This window comes from Galeopterus variegatus, unplaced genomic scaffold (genome assembly GCF_000696425.1).
Source record: "Galeopterus variegatus unplaced genomic scaffold, G_variegatus-3.0.2 Scaffold546, whole genome shotgun sequence".
NCBI lineage: Eukaryota > Metazoa > Chordata > Mammalia > Dermoptera > Cynocephalidae > Galeopterus > Galeopterus variegatus.
Window position 1 is genome coordinate 487,405 of NW_007726657.1, and position 18,745 is coordinate 506,149.

Here is an 18,745-nt window from a genome sequence, read left to right on the forward strand (position 1 = left end):
TCCAAGTGGAGCGGGCAACTGGATTTTGAAGCTGTCTGGGGAAATAATTTTGGGGACATCTCTAAAGCCTCAGGAAGTGAGACCCTGCCCCAAAGTCTCGAAGACCCTGTCGAAATTGTTTCAGAACTGGCCACGTCCCCTTCCTCTCAACCCTCCTAAAGGCCGGAACAGCCCTGGGACCGCAGCTTGTCACGCTGCAGCCCCTTCAGCCTGCCAAGCCCTTCTTTTCCCTCTTTGGGGAACGGCGAGAAAAACGGGCAGCACTGCCGGCGCGCCGCGGCACGGCGTCCTTTCCCGGACTCACTGCAGGGACACAGGCCACGGCCGCCGGCCCCCCTGCCTCAGGCCCTAGCGCGGCGGCCGCGAAGCCCGAGCCCCAGCGGGTGGGCGTGGCCTGGCAGAGGGCGGGGCCGCGCGAGCGCACGTCAGAGGCGGGGCGTGGCTGTCCCGGCGCGCTCCCGCCTGCCCTTCCGCGGGTGATCAGCTGGTCTGCGCTGCCCTGACGTGGGCCGCGGCACGTCACCGCCGAATGGCAGCCTCCAGAAAGCCACCGCGAGTAAGGTGAGGCGACTCTGCCGGGGAGCCGGCGTCCGGGCAGCGTGCGGCGCCGCCCTCCCGGACGCGCGTGTTGCACCCGGGAGGGCAGGGGCGAGCGGGTAAAGAGCGGCGGGCCGCCAACAGTGTCGAGTGAAGGCCCCGGCTCGCGGGAGCCCCCTGAGCGGGAGCAGGGGGAGGGAGCCATGCCGCCGGGCAAGATCCGGTTCCTTCCGGCGGAGCCGCGGGCACCTGGGGCAGCCCGAGTCCGATCCTGGACGAGTGTGCCCGCGAAACTGCAGCTCTCGGCCAGAGGGGGTGGTGGCCGTCGCCGCCCCCCGACCCCGCAGGAAGGCCCTTCTGTTGCAGGAAGTTGGTCCCTTTTGGCTCCTCCCTAGTCCGGGGAGGTGAGCAAGCCCCTGCACACCCCCCTCTTCCCTAGGAATCTAATCCTCAAGTTACAACCCTGAAGATACTGACACCTGCAATTTACTTTACTGATCCGTCATCGCCCCAAAGATAGGCAGCCGGGGGCTCTTCCCCACCCAAATGGCTATAGAGGCATTGTAAGGGAATATTTTAGTATAACTGCCAGGAAAATCCCACCAGTAGCCTGCTGTAGGCTTTCCTTGGGCACCGAGAGGTGAGAAGGATAATCCTCGGGCCTCACGTTAAACATGGTTTAGTTAATTCTACCCCCACCACCATGGTACACTTATTATGAGAGCAGCTAACAAAGTGGGAAACAGATGTTCGGAGTTCACAGAGGTCAGAAGCCAAACACTCCCTCGCGATCCACAGGGGTCACCCACTCTCTAACCGGTTGAGACTTGAGTGAACTCATTTGGCAACTTGGCCAGGCTTACTTGCTGAACACAGACCATGGCTTGTGCTTGTGAGTAGACAGATCCTGAGCCCACCTGGCCTCGACTTGGCCTTGCCACAGCATGTTAGGGGTGAGCAGAGAACCAGACCTGCCCTGTGGAAGGTTGTGATGAGGAGTGGTAAACCTCCATGTGGAAGAAGTTTACTGTAAGTTAAGTGCTGGAAATGGAGTCGGGCAAGTGGATAATGATGAGTTAGGCTATAGGCTGAGAGGTAGCCTTTGAAGACCAAGGTGGTCTTTGCTAGATTCATAGAATCACAACATTTTAGGGGCAGAAGAGTCTTTCAACAGCAGCTTGTAGAGCCTTATTACCATACCCAAGAGTCTACTAGAAAGGCTGTGAGAGGGGAGGCTGTTTACCCCAGTGTTTTAGTCTGTTTTGTGTTGCTATAACAGAATTACCTGAGACTGGGTAATTTATAAAGAAGAGAGGTTTATTTGGCTTACGATTTTGGAACAGCTGCATCTGGCATGGGCCTCAGTCTGCTTCTACTCATGGCGGAAAGCGGCAGGCAGCCGGTGGGTATAAGCAGATCACATGGCGAGAGGAAGCAAGAGAGAGAGAGGGGAGGTGACAGCGTCATTTAAACAGTCAGCTCTCGCGGGAACTAATAGAGCGAGAACTTACTCACTACCCCCCCTCCCCTAGGGAGACCATTAATCCATTCATGAGGGATCTGCCCCCATGATTCAATCAGTTGCCAACACTGCCACAGTGGAGATCAAATTTCCACATGAGTTTTGGAGGGGACAACACATCCAAACTCCATCACCCAGACACCTCTCCTAGTGATAGAATTTGAGTGCCATCCAGTGTAAAAGAGGACTTCTTTCAGTTTAGGTGCTGGAAACTGAACTCAGGTTGACTTAGGTAAAATGGGGTTGAGGTGGCTTGTAGTGTAGCCAAGTCCAGGAACACCAGCACTGGCTGGCATCAGACTTGGCTTCCCTTTTGTATCTCTTGGCTCTGATTTCTTCAGCGTTGGCTTCATTCTCAGGCAGACTTTCTCCTTATGGCAGGTTATGACAGTTTTAGGCTAATAACCCCAGCAGAAGTAGAGTCTTCTTCCCTACTGGTTGGTGGAGAAGTCCCAGATCTGATTTTTTCTTATGTCTGTCTATACTTGAATCAATAATTGTGGTCAGAAGTATGGATTGACCAGGCCTGGGTCCCAGAACCCAGTGGATGAGTGGGTGAGACTCATCCCCAACCACTTGGACTGAAATGGAGAAGGGACATTTCAGAAGGAAAACCAAGGTACCCATCAAAAGAAGGAGGGATGGATTCTGGGTAGGCAAATACAGCATCACTTACTTTCCTATTCTAGAACTTGTTCCATTTTATCCTGTCTCATTTCACTAGGTGAGATTGAGTATCTTGGTCCTTGTTTTGTCCCATCCTCGGCACTAGACATGTATGATTTTCATCATGGACTGTGGGTGAGTGGGGGTGGTTGGGTATTTAGAACCCTGCTGGGATATCTTTTAAAAAGAGAAAGGGAGAAAAATGTGTAGTTGTTAGTAGTTTGTCATATCCATCTTGTACAAAGATTGAACAAGAAGTGCTCTGCATGCTTCTTCGTACCCATGGTGTGGCTCATCATGACATTGAGAAGGTGTAGGCTGAAGGAGTCTGGTAGGGGCAGAGCATTGAGCTGGCACTTGGGAGGACTGGACTCTTGTTTTAGCTCTGTCACCAAATAGCCTTGAGGTCTTGAACAAGTCATTTGATCTCTGCTCAGTTTCTTTGTCTAGAGGAGGGAGTTGAGTTAGGTGGTCCCTGAGGTACATTCTTCCAGCTCTAACATTTAATGATAGTCCTGCTTTGACAGGGAGCTTGAGAATGTTAACTGTCCAAGTAAGTGAAGGGTGGATGGATGTTGGACTCTGCAGACATCAGGGAAAGACAAGAGCAGGGCAACTGTAGTGTTTAGCTGCTTCATGGCTCCTTTGATTCTGAAGGAGGTAGGATGCTCACATAGAGGGCTTGAGCTCACCTGTCAGACCTGGTTTCTGGTCTTGGTTTTGCAGATACTGAGGTGTATGGCCTATGGTAGGGTATCTTTGTCTCTTATTCTGTAAAGTGAGTGAATAGGACTACCTCTGGATAACTTCCTTCTACCTCTCTAGTCCTGTGTCTGAACCAGTCGTTGGGACCAGTTAGCTTTATATACATAGATAGGAATTGACTTCCTTCACTCACCGTCTTGTAAACTTATATATGAAGTTATGGGAAATTGGGTGAGAATGGGACTTGTATTTCTGTAGAAGAAAAAGAGGTATCTTATTTTGTAAAATTTATTACAGCTTTATTGAGATACAATGCACATACCACACAATTCATCTATTAAAGTGTACAATTTAGTAGTTATGAATACTTTCAGAGTTGTACAACTATCACCACAATCAATTTTAGGATATTTTTATCACTCCAAAAAGAAATACTGTATGCATTAGCAGTAACTCCTCATTTCCCCCAACCCCACCTAGTCCTTGGCAACCACTACTCTAGTTTCTGTCTGTATTAGATTTGCCTATTCTGGACATGAAATGTAAATGGAATCGTACACCGTGTGGTTTTTTGTGATAGGCATTTCCCCTTAGCATGATGTCTTCAAGGTTCACTTATGTTTTAGGTGTGATTTCTTTAATGTTATTTTTTGCCAAATAATATTCCATTGTATGGATAGGCTACTTTTTTTATCCATTCATCAGTTGATGGGCATCTGGGTTGTTTCTACTTTTTGGCTATTACAAATAATGCAGCTATGAACATTTGTTTTTATGAGAATATGTTTTCAGTTTTTTTGAGTATAAATCTAGGAGTGTAATTGCTGGGTTATGTGGTAACTCTGTGTTTAATTTTTTAAGGAACTGTCAGACTGTTTTCCAAAGCTACCACACCATTTTACATTCCTACCAGCAATATCTGAGGATTCTAATTTTTCCACATTTTCACCCATACTTGTTCTTGTCTGTCTTTGTTGATTATAACCTTCCTAGTGGGTGTGAAGTGGTGGTTTTTTGATTTGCATTACCTCACTGTGGTTTTTTGATTTGTATTTCTGTAAAGACTAATGCTGTTGAGCATCTTTTCATGTGTTTCTTGGCCATTCATATATCTCTGTTGGTCTATACAGATTCTTAGCACATTTTAAAATTAGGTTGTCTTTTTATTGTTGAGTTGTAATAGTTCTTTATATATGCTGGATACTGGACTCTTACCAGATTTGCAAATATTTTTTTTTCCATCCTAGGAGTTGTGTTTCCACTTTCTTGATGGTATCCTTTGAAATACAAAAGTTTTTAGTTTTGATAAAATCCAGTGTATCTATTTTTTATTTTATTGCTTGTGATTTTGATGTTGTATCTTAAGAAATTATTTCCTAATCCACGGTCAGGCAGATTTATGCCTGTGTTTTCTTTTAAGAGTTTTATAGTTTAGCTCCCATGTTTATATCTATGATGCATTTTGAGTTAATTTTTGTGTATGGTGTGAGGTGGGTCTAACTTCATTCTCCTGCATGTGGATATCCAGTTGTCCCAGCACCTTTTGTTGAAGAGACTGTTCTTTCCCAATTGGGTGGTATTGGCACTCTTGTCAAAAATCAGATGACAGTAAATGTGAGGGTTTATTTCTGGACTTCAGTTTTATTTTATTGATCTGTAAGTCTATCCTTATGCCAGTGCTACACTGTCTTGATTACTGTAGTTTTATATTTAGTTTTAAAATTGGGAAGACTGAGTTCTTTTCAAGATTCTGTTTCTTCAAGATTGTTTTGGCTATTCTGGGTCCCTTGTATTTCCATATGAATTTTAGAATCTTTTTGTCAATTTCTGCATAGAAGCCACCTGCAATTTTGATGGGGAAGGCACTGAATCTGTAGATCAGTTTAGGAAGTATTGCCACCTTAACAATATTATATCTTCCAGTCCATGAACATGGAATCTTTTCACTTATTTATGTCTTCTTTAATTTTTTTCAACAATCTTTTGTAGTTTTCATGGTATACATTCTGCATTTCTTTTATTAAAATATTTACAGGAACCAACCTTGTATTCCAGGGATAAATCTGACTTGAGATAGTGTATGACCCTTTTTATATTTAAAAATATTTAAATAATTTTGTTAAAATATTTATTCCTAAGTATTTTATTGTTTTTGATGCTAGTGTAAAAGGACGTTTTTTGAAGTTTTCTTTAAAAAATTTTTTTTTAATTGAAACATAATTGATTGTACATATCTGTGGGGCACAGTGTTGAATGTTAATACCTGTGTGCAATATGTGATGCTCAAATCACTATACTAGTATATTCAGCCTTATACATTGTAATTATTTTTGGGGGCCCTTTACCAATTTATTGCTAACCACCCCCTCCTTTCCCACCTCTGTTGGCCTCAGTTCTGTTCTCTCCTTTTGAAAGGTCAACGAATTACTGTGATTATTGTGTTTTTCTTTTTAAAATTTATTTGTTAATTTTTTTAGTGCCCATTTATGAGTGAGGGCACGTGGTATTTTTCTTTGTGTGCCTGGCTTATTTCATTTAACATAATTTTCTCCAAGTTCATACATGTTGCTGCAAATGGCAGAATTTCACTTTTTTTTTTTTTTTATGGCTGAGTGGTATTGCATTGTGTGTATATCCTACATTTTCCTTATCCAGTCATCCATCCATGGACATTTAGTTTGGTTCCAACTCTTGGCTTTTTTAAATAGAGCTTTGATATACATGGGAGTGCAGGTTTTCCTTCTACATGATTATTTCCATTCTTTGGGTGTATACCCAGCAGTGGGATTGCTGGATCCTAAGGTAGTTCTATCTGTAGTTGTCTGAGAAACCTTCATACTGTTTTCCATAAAGACTGTACTAATTTATAGTCACACCAACAGAGAAGAAAGGTTCTCTTTTCTCCGCATCCTTGCCAGCATTTGTTATTCTCTGTCTTTTTTTTTTTTTTTTCCTTTTTGTCTTTTTTCGTGACCAGCAACGGATCGCAACCCTCAGTGTTGCGCCCGTACTGGACTGGGACCGGCAACGGAATCGCAACCCTCGGTGTTGCCCCCGCACCTCGCTCAGCCAGTGAGTGGGAACCGGTCTGTATGTGGGATCCGAACCCTTGGCGGGAGCGCTGCCGCGCTTCCCAAGTGGCGCACTGTAGCAGTGCGCCACCAGGCCGGCCCCCTTATTCTCTGTCTTTTTGATAATGGCCAGTCTAACTGGGGTGAAATGATATCTCAGTGTGGTTTTGATTTGCATTTCCCTGATGCTTAGTGATGTTCAACATTTTTTTCATGTGTCTGTTGGCCATTTGTATATCTTCATTTGAGAAATGCCTGTTCAGGTCTTTTACCCATTTTTAAATCAGGTTACTTGTTTTTTTCTAAGTTGTTTGAGTTCTTTGTATATTCTGGATATTAATCCCTTGGATGCATAGTCTGCAAATATTTTCTCCTGTTCTGTAGGTTGTCTTTTTGCTCTGTTTCTTTTGCTGTGCAGAAGCTTTTTAGTTTGATATAATCCCATTTGTTTTTTTCTTTTGTTGCCTGTGTTTTGGGGTCTTATTCATAAAGTATTTGCCCAGTTCTGCTTCCTGAAGTGTTTCCCGTATGTTTTCTTTTAAGTGTTTTATAGTTCAGGTCTTATATTCAAGTTTTTAATCCATTTTGCATTGATTTTGGTATACAGTGAGAGGTACTGATCTAGTTTCTTTCTTCTACGTATGGATGTCCAGTTTTCCCAGGACCTATATTGACTTTTCTTAAAATCATTTTTGGATTATTCATTGCATGGGAAAGAAAAAAATAGATTTTGTTTATTGATTTTATATTCTGCATTCTTAATGAAGTCATTTATTAGCTCCAATTTTTTGTTGGATTCTTTAGGATTTTCTGTATTCAAGATAATGAATGCCATTTGCAAATAGAGATAGTTTTTCTTTTGTAATGTAGTGCCTTTTGTTTCATTTTCTTGCCTGATTGCCATGGATAGAACCTTAGGTACAATGTTGAATAGAAGTGGCAAGAGTAATCATCCCTGTCTTGTTCCTGATAGCAGAAGAAAGCATTCAGTCTTTCAACATTAAGGATGATGTTAGCTGTGGGTTTTATAATACTTTATCAGGTCTAGGAATTTCTTCTAGTTTGCTGAATACTTTTATCACAAAATGGTGTTGGATTTTGTCAAATGCTTTTTCTGTGTCTGTTGAGATGATCATGAAATTTTTGTTTTTATTCTGTTGAAATGGTGTATTACATTAATTGATTTTCATATGTTGAACCAACTTTATATTCCTGGGATGAATCCCACTTGGTGATGGCATATGACCCTTTTTATATTGTTGCTGGAATAAGTTTGCTGGTATTTTGTTGAGGATATTTGCATTTATATTTATAAGAGATATTGGGATGTCTTACTTTTTATGAAAGGATATATGGTTCCCCCAGTTAACATCTAATTCTGTCCAGTGAAACTCAAGTAGAAGCCATATGAGAGCAGGCCTGGACTGATTGGTAAAAATGTCTGGTCTTCTGTCTGGCCATGTGGTAGACTGAGCTAATGTGGACCTCCCAGCCTCTACCAACACATAAAAATGTGGTTAAATTACAAACTTATAAATATAAATTGTAACTGAATTACCTTTAAGGTCGTAGCTGAGTAAAATCCCAAACTCTTTCTATGGCTTACAGTAGGTCCCCGGGTGCCTCTTTGACTTTATCTCCTAACCACTTACCTTCCCATCCCCTGGCACTCAAATACACTGGCCGCCTTGCTTTTCCTCAGGTGTACCAGGTATACTCCTGCCTCATTGCCTTTGCACTTGCTATTCTCTTTTTCTGGGGTGTTCTTCACCTAGCCGTTCTCATGGCTTGCTCCCTCACTTGTTTGCTCCCTCATTTGTTATCAGAGAGGCTTTTCCTGGCTACCCCACATAAAATAACCCTTCCCCTTAACCTCCCTGACACTTTCTTCTCTTTGCTCTGCTTTACTTTTTTCCCATAGACCATGTACTGATTGCCTGACATTTGTGTACTTGTTTTACCTCCTCTCTCCTCTATCCTCCTCACCACCTCCCCTGTCCCGTGTAAAATTCTTGAAGTCAGGAATGTTGTCTATTTTGTTCACTGTTATGTCTAGAATAGGGTGTGGATTATGAAAGGTACTCAATAAATATTCTTTGAATGAACTTGAAAGAGAAATCCACAGGTGTTGGAAATTTAGAGGGAACTTAAAGCCCGAATGGTACATTGGTAAGCTGAGCCTGAGAAGGTTATCAGATGCAGATGTGGGTCTTCACACTTGGAGTCTGGGTATTAGACTGTCCCCATATGGGGTCAGGAAGCTTGTGCACAAATCTTCTGGTTAAGAAATTAATGTGAAAATTAGTCTCAGAAGCAAATAATAGTGACAGTAATGCTTTTACAAACTAGGACACATCTTATTCTCATAGATAAATAGTCTCTACTGAAGATAAGTTCCTAACAAAAGGTTACAAAGCGTACAAGGAATGAACCAGTAAGAGGGAGATGCAGCAGACCCAGTAAACTTGATGGTTATTATCCCAAGACTTTCTAATGGAAAGTCTGAAATAAATTATAAATAAGGGGTTAAAGTGATTAAAGCACTAAGAGAAAGAATGGAACTCAAAGTAAGAGAATCAGACACCATAAGGAAAGCAAAGACAAATGTGAAAAAGAACCAGATAAAAGTGGTGCAAGTGAAAAATGTAGTCTTTGAAAATAAAATCTTCATCTGGTTAAACAGGAGATTAGACATAACTGAAGAGAATTCATGAACAGTAAGCTAGAACTGAGAAGATTAATCTGTTATCATGATGTTTTACACCTGCAAGTTTATTATCTGAAATGTTTATTTATTCCATCACTGATATTGGGGTGAGAGTTCTTCTGACTCATGTATGAAAACTGCTAAATCAAGTTGATGTCCTCCTGACTGAGCCTTGCCACATTTACTGCGGTCAAAGTCTACAATATCCTGTTCTCTCTTTTTCTAAGGGCGAATTACCAGGATTTTCAGCTGAGAAATTTAAGAATAATTGAACCTAACGAAGTGACTCGCTCAGGAGACACAGGTGTGGAAACAGGTAAAATTTTGTCTGTAAATTAGATAGAACATCTAACAAGGATTTTAGGTCTCCCCACCCCATCCCTGAGTTGGGTGAGAAGAGTGGGTAAGGAATTGGTAATTGATCATGGCTGGGATGAGGGAGTATCTGGAAGTTAAAAACCGTTTTGTCCTTTGGCTTCCTGGGTGGTTGATTCCTGTTTCTATATATTTACCATTTTTTTAAGGTAATAAATTAGAGAATTATAGTTTTTTTGCATTTCCCACTTTTGTGGGTGGTGATGGTGGTGGACGAGATAGGTTATTATAGAAAATGTATTATTCTGGGCTGGCCCGTGGCGCACTCTGGAGAGTGCGGCGCTGGGAGCGCAGCGATGCTCCCGCCACGGGTTCGGATCCTATATAGGAATGGCCGGTGTGCTCACTGGCTGAGCGCGGTGCGGGCGACATCACACCAAGGGTTGCGGCCCCCTTACCAGTCACGAAAAAGACAAAAAAAAAAAAAAAAAAAAGAAAATGTACTATTCTTGTTTTTCTAATCTTGTTCTCTATGTCTAATACAGTCCTTTATTGATTAGCTTTTAACTTTCATTATAAGATTATGAAAGGAGGAAAGTTTATATTATTGTGCTTTATTATTTGAGTGTGCATTTAGGAAAATTATTTTGGGAAAAATTTCTGGGTCCATCCCTTCTCCCCAGAACTGGTTAATTGTCTGATGGGTTGCCAAAAACCTGAAATCTGAAAAGTGGTGTATTACTATATTTCTGTCTCATGTAAACCAGTGCTTTTCTGTGGACTGCTCAAGAGAAACACAGCATTTCCTTTCAGCTGACTGAAAAATTAATCCCTTGAAATGCATGAGAAACTATGACTATCTAATCTCTCTTTGGAAGATCAGTGCTATAACTGTATGCAATTTTAAGTCCTTTTTCTTTAAAAATATAGAGGTATCCAGCACATTTTGGGCCATTTTAGGAGGTAGGAGAGGAAGGAGGAATAGGAAAAAGAGGAAGTAAAGAAAGAGAAAAGATAGAATCATCAAATTTAGAGTTGGAAGAGAACTTTTCTTTCCTTTTATTATATATGAGGAGATAGAGGTAGAGAGCATCAGTCGTTTGAGATTGTAGATCCCAGCTGGAAACTGGAGCTCACTTGTTTTGATTCTGTTGGTCTTAGGACACTTTAAGCCTCTATTAAGTCCCCTAGATAATATGGTTTAATAGAGCATGGATTGGGAATTGGATAGACCTCGGGTCTTGGATCCCAATGATCCAGCTGTCTTGGGCCAGTACTTAATTCCTTTTAACTCTCCTATTCTTTATGTGAAAAATGGGAATAGTGAAACCTCCTTGGAGGATTATTGTGAGAATTAACTGCTAATGTATGTAAAGCCCTTGGCCCTCCCTCAGCTGTGTAACAGAGAAACAAACTGCTACTGCTAAAGCTATTGATGCTGGAAGAGCATCTGTGCATGTGCTAAGATGCTGAAATTGGAGTAAACTAGCCCCTTCTATTCTTAGAACAAGATGTGTAGGAATCCCAGATGGCACTTCAGATCCAGATTCAAGTATTTTTTGAGGTCCTACAATATATTTGACGCAGTGCATGGTGCTTTCATACACGTTATCATGTTTAATTATAGCCACCCAGTGAGGTAAATGTGGTATGCTGTTCATGTACAAGCAGTGAAAAGTCTTGTTTGTGATAAATGCAGAAGGTTTGGGAACTTATTTTTAAAAGCAGACCCACATATGCAAAAGACTTTTAAATGAGTCATTCTCTTTAAGGCATGATTTAAAAATATCTGGCAGTGTATAGGCTAATGCTACATCATGGACTCAGCCTGTTGCTCTTGGCTTCCCACTTTCCTGCACATTCTGTTTAGCTCTTGGCTACTTTAAAAATTTCTGGAAAGTAATAGGATGTGGAATGAGCAGATGTTATAATATTGCATCTTCTAAAATCCTAGCTTTCTTCTTTCACCGAAGATTCATTACTGTTTATTATGTTGGGTCTATGAAAAGATCTTAGGCACAACTTTGTGACATTCTTTTGGCCATCTTCCAGTGAGCATATGTATGTGTTAGGTGCTGGGCCAGATAAATGCATACAGAGATGACATGGTCCCTGCCTTAAGGAGAAGCAGAAAACTCAACCTGTTACACCATTTATCACATTGCATTTATGGTTAGTTAATTGTGTATCTAATTCTAATAACTGCAGACACGTCCATAACATTTACTATGTGCCAGGCACTGTTTCTAAGTGCTTTACATATAGCAACTCCTTTAATCCTCATAACAAAGACCTCATGAGGGTGACCAGCCACAACTTTCACTTCCTCCATTTTGGCTGCCTTTTCAACTGCAACCACCTCAAATGGCTTGGATTTAGAATTGTGCCAATATTGCCCTCTCCTCAGCTCCAGCTGCTCACCCATTCAGTGACTTTCAAGGCCTGTTTTCCTCATGGCCACAGCTGCCTTGGCCACCATGGCCCATTGTATTCACATCAATGATAGCTGCCTCCACTGCCATAGCCTCTTGCCTCAGCCATGGCCTGTTGCTGTCATGGGTACCTTTACTGGTGCTGTTGCCTTTTCTGATGCTGCCACTGCCCTTGCCACATCCTACCAGTTGGCTGTGGTATTGGGAATTCTTTAATCATGTCTCATGTAGGTGACAGAGAAGTGGCTGCGTTTGACCAAGGACACCAACCAAATGTGATGTGCGTGAAGGATGAGGAGGAAGGAAGAGAGGAAGTGTTAAGAGTGGTGATGGGGGCAGGTGGCAACATGGAGGGAAGTGTGAAAATGCCACTGTAGTAGATACAGTGAGACTGATGGTGTCGACGATTCTGAGGAGGCCTGATATGTCAGTCAAGAGGAGGAATGTGATGATGAGGCAGGTGATGGTGTTGAAGGTCTGGTTATGGTGACCGGAGACAGAGGATGTCTTTACCCAGGCCCACTTTGCCTTTGATGGTGTTCTGTTTGTAATCGATGATTTTGTGCTTACCGTTGATTATGGTGACTTTATTGATGAAGTTAGTGACTGATAATGTTGATATATACTGTGTCAGTGCTATAAACACCCTGTTAGTACCATCAAAATCCTTGAGTCAGACTGTGCCCAAATAGAAGCCAAATTGAATCAATTCAATAGAAGAAAGTATATTGGACTCAATCATACATATGCTTTTTAAAATTCCAGATGCTCAGGCTGCACTACAGACCAATTAAATCAGAACTTCCCCAGGTAGTTCTAATATGCAGCCAAGGTTGAAATACTGCTCCAAAGAAGTCTTCATTTTTGCTTGACTCTTTTTAAGAATGTTAACTTGCTCAGAAATATGGTTCAGAAACATGAGATATCTATTCTGAAGTCTTGAAAGATATCACAGTAAAATTTTCAGATTCTGGCAAGCTTATGAGGTCACAATAATCTTCATTTTGAACCCAATTGAGGTGTTGATATATATTCTTAGATCAGACCTTATACTTCCAATCCCTCTTTCTCTGATAGGTGAGAAATTATAGGCTCAGTAGATCAGACAAAAGGAAAGGATTCCCCTCTGATTAGTATTCAGAAGCAAATGCAGTGCAAGGAACATGGACCTGCTTGAATCATGAGTAGGACAGTGTCCAGGGACTCTCCCTTTGAGTATTCTGTCCTTCCAAGATTCCTGAGGTGGAGCCCAGAGGCCTGAGCTGAAGTTGCCCTTGCTGTAGATGGTGAAAGGGCCACTTTTTCAATGAGTCCTAAGATCAGTATGGTACCTTACTAGAAAATCTATTGGAGATAACCATAACAACTGAGGTATAGAAGCCCAAGTGCTGGTGATGATGAAGGGGAAGAAGCAAACAAAAATGTTAAAGAAAAAAACTGAAAAGGATCCATACCCAGCAGGGGATAAGCCACAGTGAGTCAGGATATCAATCCCTGAAGATAACCTGAATATAATTGCCTCAGTGTAACTTTCCATTATGTATATAGCATTGTGCATTAGAACATTTTTGGTTAAATAAAAAAAAATTTTAAAATTTGTTTTAAAAATGAGTTGGCAAAATCCAAAACACTGATAACACCAGATGATGGTGAGGGTGTGGAGCAATAAGAACTCTCATTCATTGCTGGTGGGAATGCAAAGTGTTATAGCCACTTTGGAAGACAGTGTGGAAGTTCCTTACCAGATTAAACAAACTCTTAACATTTGATCCAGCAAATATACTCCTTGGTATTTACCCATATGAATTGATGTCTATATCCATACAAAAACCTACACAGGGATGTTTATAGTAGCTTTATTCATAATTACCAAAACATGTAAACAACCTAGGTGTCCTTCAGTAGGTGAATGGGTAAATAAACTGTGGCACAGCCAGATAATGGAATATTATTCTGGGCTAAAAAGAAGTGAGCTATCAAGCCATGAAAAGACATGGAGGAACCTTAAATGCATGTTACTAAGTGAAAGAAGCCAATCTGAAAAGGCTACGTACTGTATGATTCTAACTGTATAACATTCTGGAATATACAAAATGGTGGAGACAGTAAAAAAGATCAGTTATTGGCAAGGGTTCGGGACGGGGGGAGGGAGGGATGAACAGACTGAGCACAAGATTTTTAGGGCAGTAAAATACTATTTATGATACTATAATGGTGGATATATGCCATTACACTTTTGTCAAAATGTATGACACCAAGAGTGAACCGAAGAGTAAATGATGGACTTTGGGTGATGATGTGTCAATGTAGGTTCATTGATTGTAACATATGTACCACTTTGGTGGGAGATGTTAATAGTGGGGGAGGCTGTGTGTGTGTTGGGGCAGGTTCTGTAATTGAACTGTGTGTTTTGCTCAATTTAGTTGTGAACCTGTAACTTCTCTAAACAAATAAAGTCTATTAAAAAATGAGTTGGAAAAACTTATTATCTACTTTGAATTCTAATAGTATAGTTTTATGCTAGCATATGGATGTAGTAAAATAGGCACGATCATTATTATTCTATAATTGGTTTCTTGTGAAGTTATTTTGTTATGTAGCCATCGGAGTACAGCTATGATGTTTATCAGAACTGTTAATCTGTATCAATATTTGTGGAGAAAAAGTCTTTTTGAAGAACGAACTAAGGTGGTTTTAAGTCAGTTTATATTATGTGTGCCTTCATCACATAGAAATAGAGTCCTCTTGTATTCATTAGGAGGCAATGCTCTTTTGATTTTGACTATTACAAATTCCTAACAGTTTAAAAATTTCTGGTAGGACCACATTTAATGTTCCTAATATTTCTTTTTAATGACTTTTGTATTTTTATTTCTATTTTGTATTTTCTAGAGCTGGTAATTACAGCTCTGGTTTTACTGAGATGATAAGCTCCCCTGGACTCCTAGGACTACTTAGGGTTCAGTTTGAAAACCCTGGGTCCAATCCATCTCACTGTATTTTAGAGAGGAGAATGCAGAACACTGATGTCCTGGTCCCCTTCTCTCTGAGGTTGCACAGCTAGTTGGTAGCAGTTTTCACTAGAACATAAGACTAAAGACTTCATTATTGGGGGGAGAAAATATTTGCAAAGCATATATTTAATAAAGGATTTGTATCCAGAATATATAAAGAATTCTCAAAACTAAGTAATAAGAAAATAGCCCAATCAAAAAATGGACAAGCTATATGTACAATTATTATGGGTCAATTAAAAACAAAATAATTATGATTAAAAAAAAGACTTAACTCAAAGGAAGACATACAAATGGCCAATAGGTACGTAAAAAATGCTCAGCATCATTAATCATCAGGGAAATGCAAATCAAAACCACATTGAGATATCATTTCACCCCAGTTAGACTGGCTGTTATCAAAAAGACAGAATGACAAATGCTGGTGAGGGTGCAGAGAAAGGGGAGTCCTTCTACGTTGTTGGTGGAACTGTAAATTAGTACAGATTTTATGTAAAACAGTATGGAGGTTTCTTAAACAACTACAGATAGAACTACCATATGATCCAGCAATCCCACTATTGGTTTTATACCCAGATGAGTGGAAATCATCATGGTGAAGGGATACCTGCAGTCCATGTTTATTGAAGTGCTACCTACAATAGCCAAGAATTGGAACCAACCGAAGTCCATTGACTGACGACCGGATAAAGAAAATGTGGTATATATAAACAATGGAATACTACTCAGCCATAAAAAAGAATGAAATTCTGCCATTCATAGCATCTCAGATAAACTTGGAGAAAGTTATGTTAAGTGAAATAAGCCAGACACAGAAGCAGAAATACTGTATGTCCTCACTCATATGTGGGAGCTAAAAAATAAATAAAGAAAGAACTGACACAATAATACTTGGAACATTTGGAAGGAGAGAACAGAGCTGTGGTTATTAGAGGGAGGAGATGGGGAGGCCGAGGGGGGGATGTGGTTAGTGAGAAATTGGTTAATGGACACAAAGTATGTTTTATAATGATGAATATGCCAACTGTCCTGATTTGATCATCACATATTGTACACAAATACTGATAGTCAACTCTGTACCCCACAAATATGTATACTCAATTATGTTTCAATTAAAAAGAAAAAAACGCCAAAAATCTTAAGACTTTTGACTCCTAGTGGACTGACCTTTCTACTCCGAGTCTGGGGTTGGCTCTTTAACAAAAAAATATTTATAAAACAACTTCTTTTCAAGCAGTCACACTTAAAAAGCAGAAAAGAGAACAAGAAGGAAATAATAATTACTCTGAATTTACCTACCCAAAGGTAACTAAACACTATTAACATTCTGGTGACTCTCCTAGAAACTTCTCTCTGCATATGCACATATACAATTTTAAATAAGTGAGAATAACCTGTACGTGTTATTTTGTTGTCTGTTTTTAATCACCCACCAGTGTTGTTTGGGCATTTTTCCAAGTGAAGTATAGGTCTATGTAACTTTTTTCTAGGTCTGTGTAATTTTTAATGGTTGTATAGTGTGCTTTTGTATGTATTATAGTTTATTTAACCAATCATGTATTTCCCCCATTTTTTACTACTGTAAACACAGATAAACACTGTATTTTTATGTACTTGTTCAGTTATCTACTTAGAAAGTCCTAGAAGTGAAAGAGGTAAACAGTCAATTTGAGAAATGAGTATTATTAGCTAAAATTTTCTTGCCATAATGGCTATTTGGAAGTAGTATTTAAGAACTGTAAATATTAGTATTTCTGGAAGCTTTGGGCTTGATCTGGTGGTGAGGTGGTCAGTTTGAAGATGCAGCTGGAGGTGGGGAAGCACTTCTCTCTATTGCTTGCTTTGAATTGGTCATTGAATTGCAGGGGGCAGGCTGGTTTTGGAACATATTCTCCTGTTGTTGCAGACAGCAGAATGGCCCCAAAGGTGACTTCGGAGCTGCTTCGGCAGCTGAGACAAGCCATGAGGAACTCCGAGTACGTGACAGAGCCTGTCCAGGCCTACATCGTCCCATCAGGAGATGCCCACCAGGTACTGAGTGGAGATAGGCTGACGATGGAACTCATCAGCCTCTCCTTTCTTTTCAGTCTTTCCCCCCAGCCCTAACGTGTTCATAGGATTCTAGTTGTCAGCCCACAACCTAACATGTCTTGTAGGACTTGACACAAGGACCCACGTCTGATAGGGTCTCACTGAATGCTTGTGGATTTGGTCCTGGCTTGCTTTTTTCCAATAAATTTAGCCAGCTTTCAATAAATTGTGGAAGAATTAGTGGACAAATTAAGGGGCAGAAATCCTGACATACTCCACCCCATATCCTCCGCCAAACTGTCCCTTGCAGAATTGTCTTCCTTGCCTACCTTTTGCCTATCCAGACTGTCCCTTCCCTTGGACATGGCCAGAAAAGCAGTCAGAAAGTCATCATGGATCTCTACCCTAGCAGATATTAGGAATGATTCTGAATCCCCTCACCTGCAACCACTACCTTTGATGAGAGCAACTCAATAAGTGCCCTTTCCCTCTGAGAACACTAGTTACTGAAATAGGAGAGAATTGGGTTTGGAGAGGCAGACACCTCATGTGATAGGGCTGAAGGGCAGGAAGGTGAAATGATTCCAGGATCTACACTGAGGTTGTTGAGTCAGCAAGTATTTAAGTGTCTATACCATGATCACGGTACTGTAGGGTTACAAAGATGAGTTTAAGATTGAATTTCTGCCCTCACTGTGGTTGTGGTTTTAGTGGGAGGTGAAACAGTATACAAAGTGCTATTTATCCGTAGAGTCATCTGTATGTATGTTTTTTCTAGCCTTTGCTTATGTGCAAGGCACTACCTTAGGTATTGTGCATGATATAAATATGAGAATTTTTCCTGGTCTCAAGAAGCATACAGTTTAGAAATGGAGTTAAGATGTGCATACACATGTCTGTATTGCAAAGTAGAATGTGGTAAGTGCTATCAAGAAAATCTGGACAGAGGTCTGTGGAAGTTTGAGGGTGAGAAGTGGATGACAGAGGGCTTCATGGGGCGGGGGAGGCATTTGAACTGGACCTTGAAGGATGGGTAGAGTTTCAATAAATAGAGGTGGGGAGTGGAGGAGGAGGGAAGGGATCCTGGGTAGAAGGATTAATAGGAGCAAAGGCAGAGAAACTGGGAAGCTTCGGGGGTGGGCAGTGGGGGATTGGCAGATAAGGGTATTACTGTGAGTTGAAAAAGATGTTCACTCTGGCTGACTCTTTCTGCCCCATCCCCAAAGATCCCAGCCCACATGGTTGTGGCAATGTCAGGCCTGTGGTAACCTGGGGACAGTCTCAAGATTGGACCCCTACCAGGAGACATGGGATTGCCCGGCCTTAGGAGCAAATGAAGGGCTGAAATGAATAAACAAAGGGATTGGATGATTTGAGGCAGCACCATGAAGTCTGACACTTTGATATTTAAAAAAATGTTCTCCAAACCATGTTCTTTTGTGTCTTATAAGATATTCCGCAAACAATGTTTTAGTGGTCAAGAAAATGGTGAAATGAACTGAACAGTTTTTATTGTGGTAAAAAAACATAACATGAAATTTAACATCTTAACCACTTAAAAATGCACAGTAGTGTAGTGTTAACTGTGTGCACATATCATTGTGCAACAGATCTCTAGAATTTTTTCATCTTGCAAAAGTGAAACTCTATACTCCTTAAACAACTCCAACCACCATTCTACTTTCTAAGTTTGACTGTTTTAGATACCTCATATAACTGGAATCGAATCATGAAGTATTTGTCTT

The 18,745-nt window shown here is 40.9% G+C and overlaps 1 protein-coding gene across 5 annotated transcripts in view; it reads left to right on the forward strand.

The window, feature by feature from the left end:
• Positions 1–422: 422 nt before the first annotated feature.
• Positions 423–18,745, forward strand: part of XPNPEP1 (X-prolyl aminopeptidase (aminopeptidase P) 1, soluble) — a 56,531-nt gene continuing 38,208 nt past the window's right edge. For 2 of the 5 annotated variants that reach the window (XM_008569947.1, XM_008569946.1), the window contains exons 1-3: positions 503–561; positions 9,436–9,524; positions 16,876–17,000. In XM_008569947.1, the coding sequence (XP_008568169.1) occupies positions 530–561; positions 9,436–9,524; positions 16,876–17,000 (246 nt within the window). In that variant the 5' untranslated portion in view covers positions 503–529. Of the gene's footprint in view, positions 562–9,435; positions 9,525–16,875; positions 17,001–18,745 lie in introns of those variants that run through there. The other 3 variants (XM_008569944.1, XM_008569945.1, XM_008569948.1) reach the window with 3 other exon arrangements.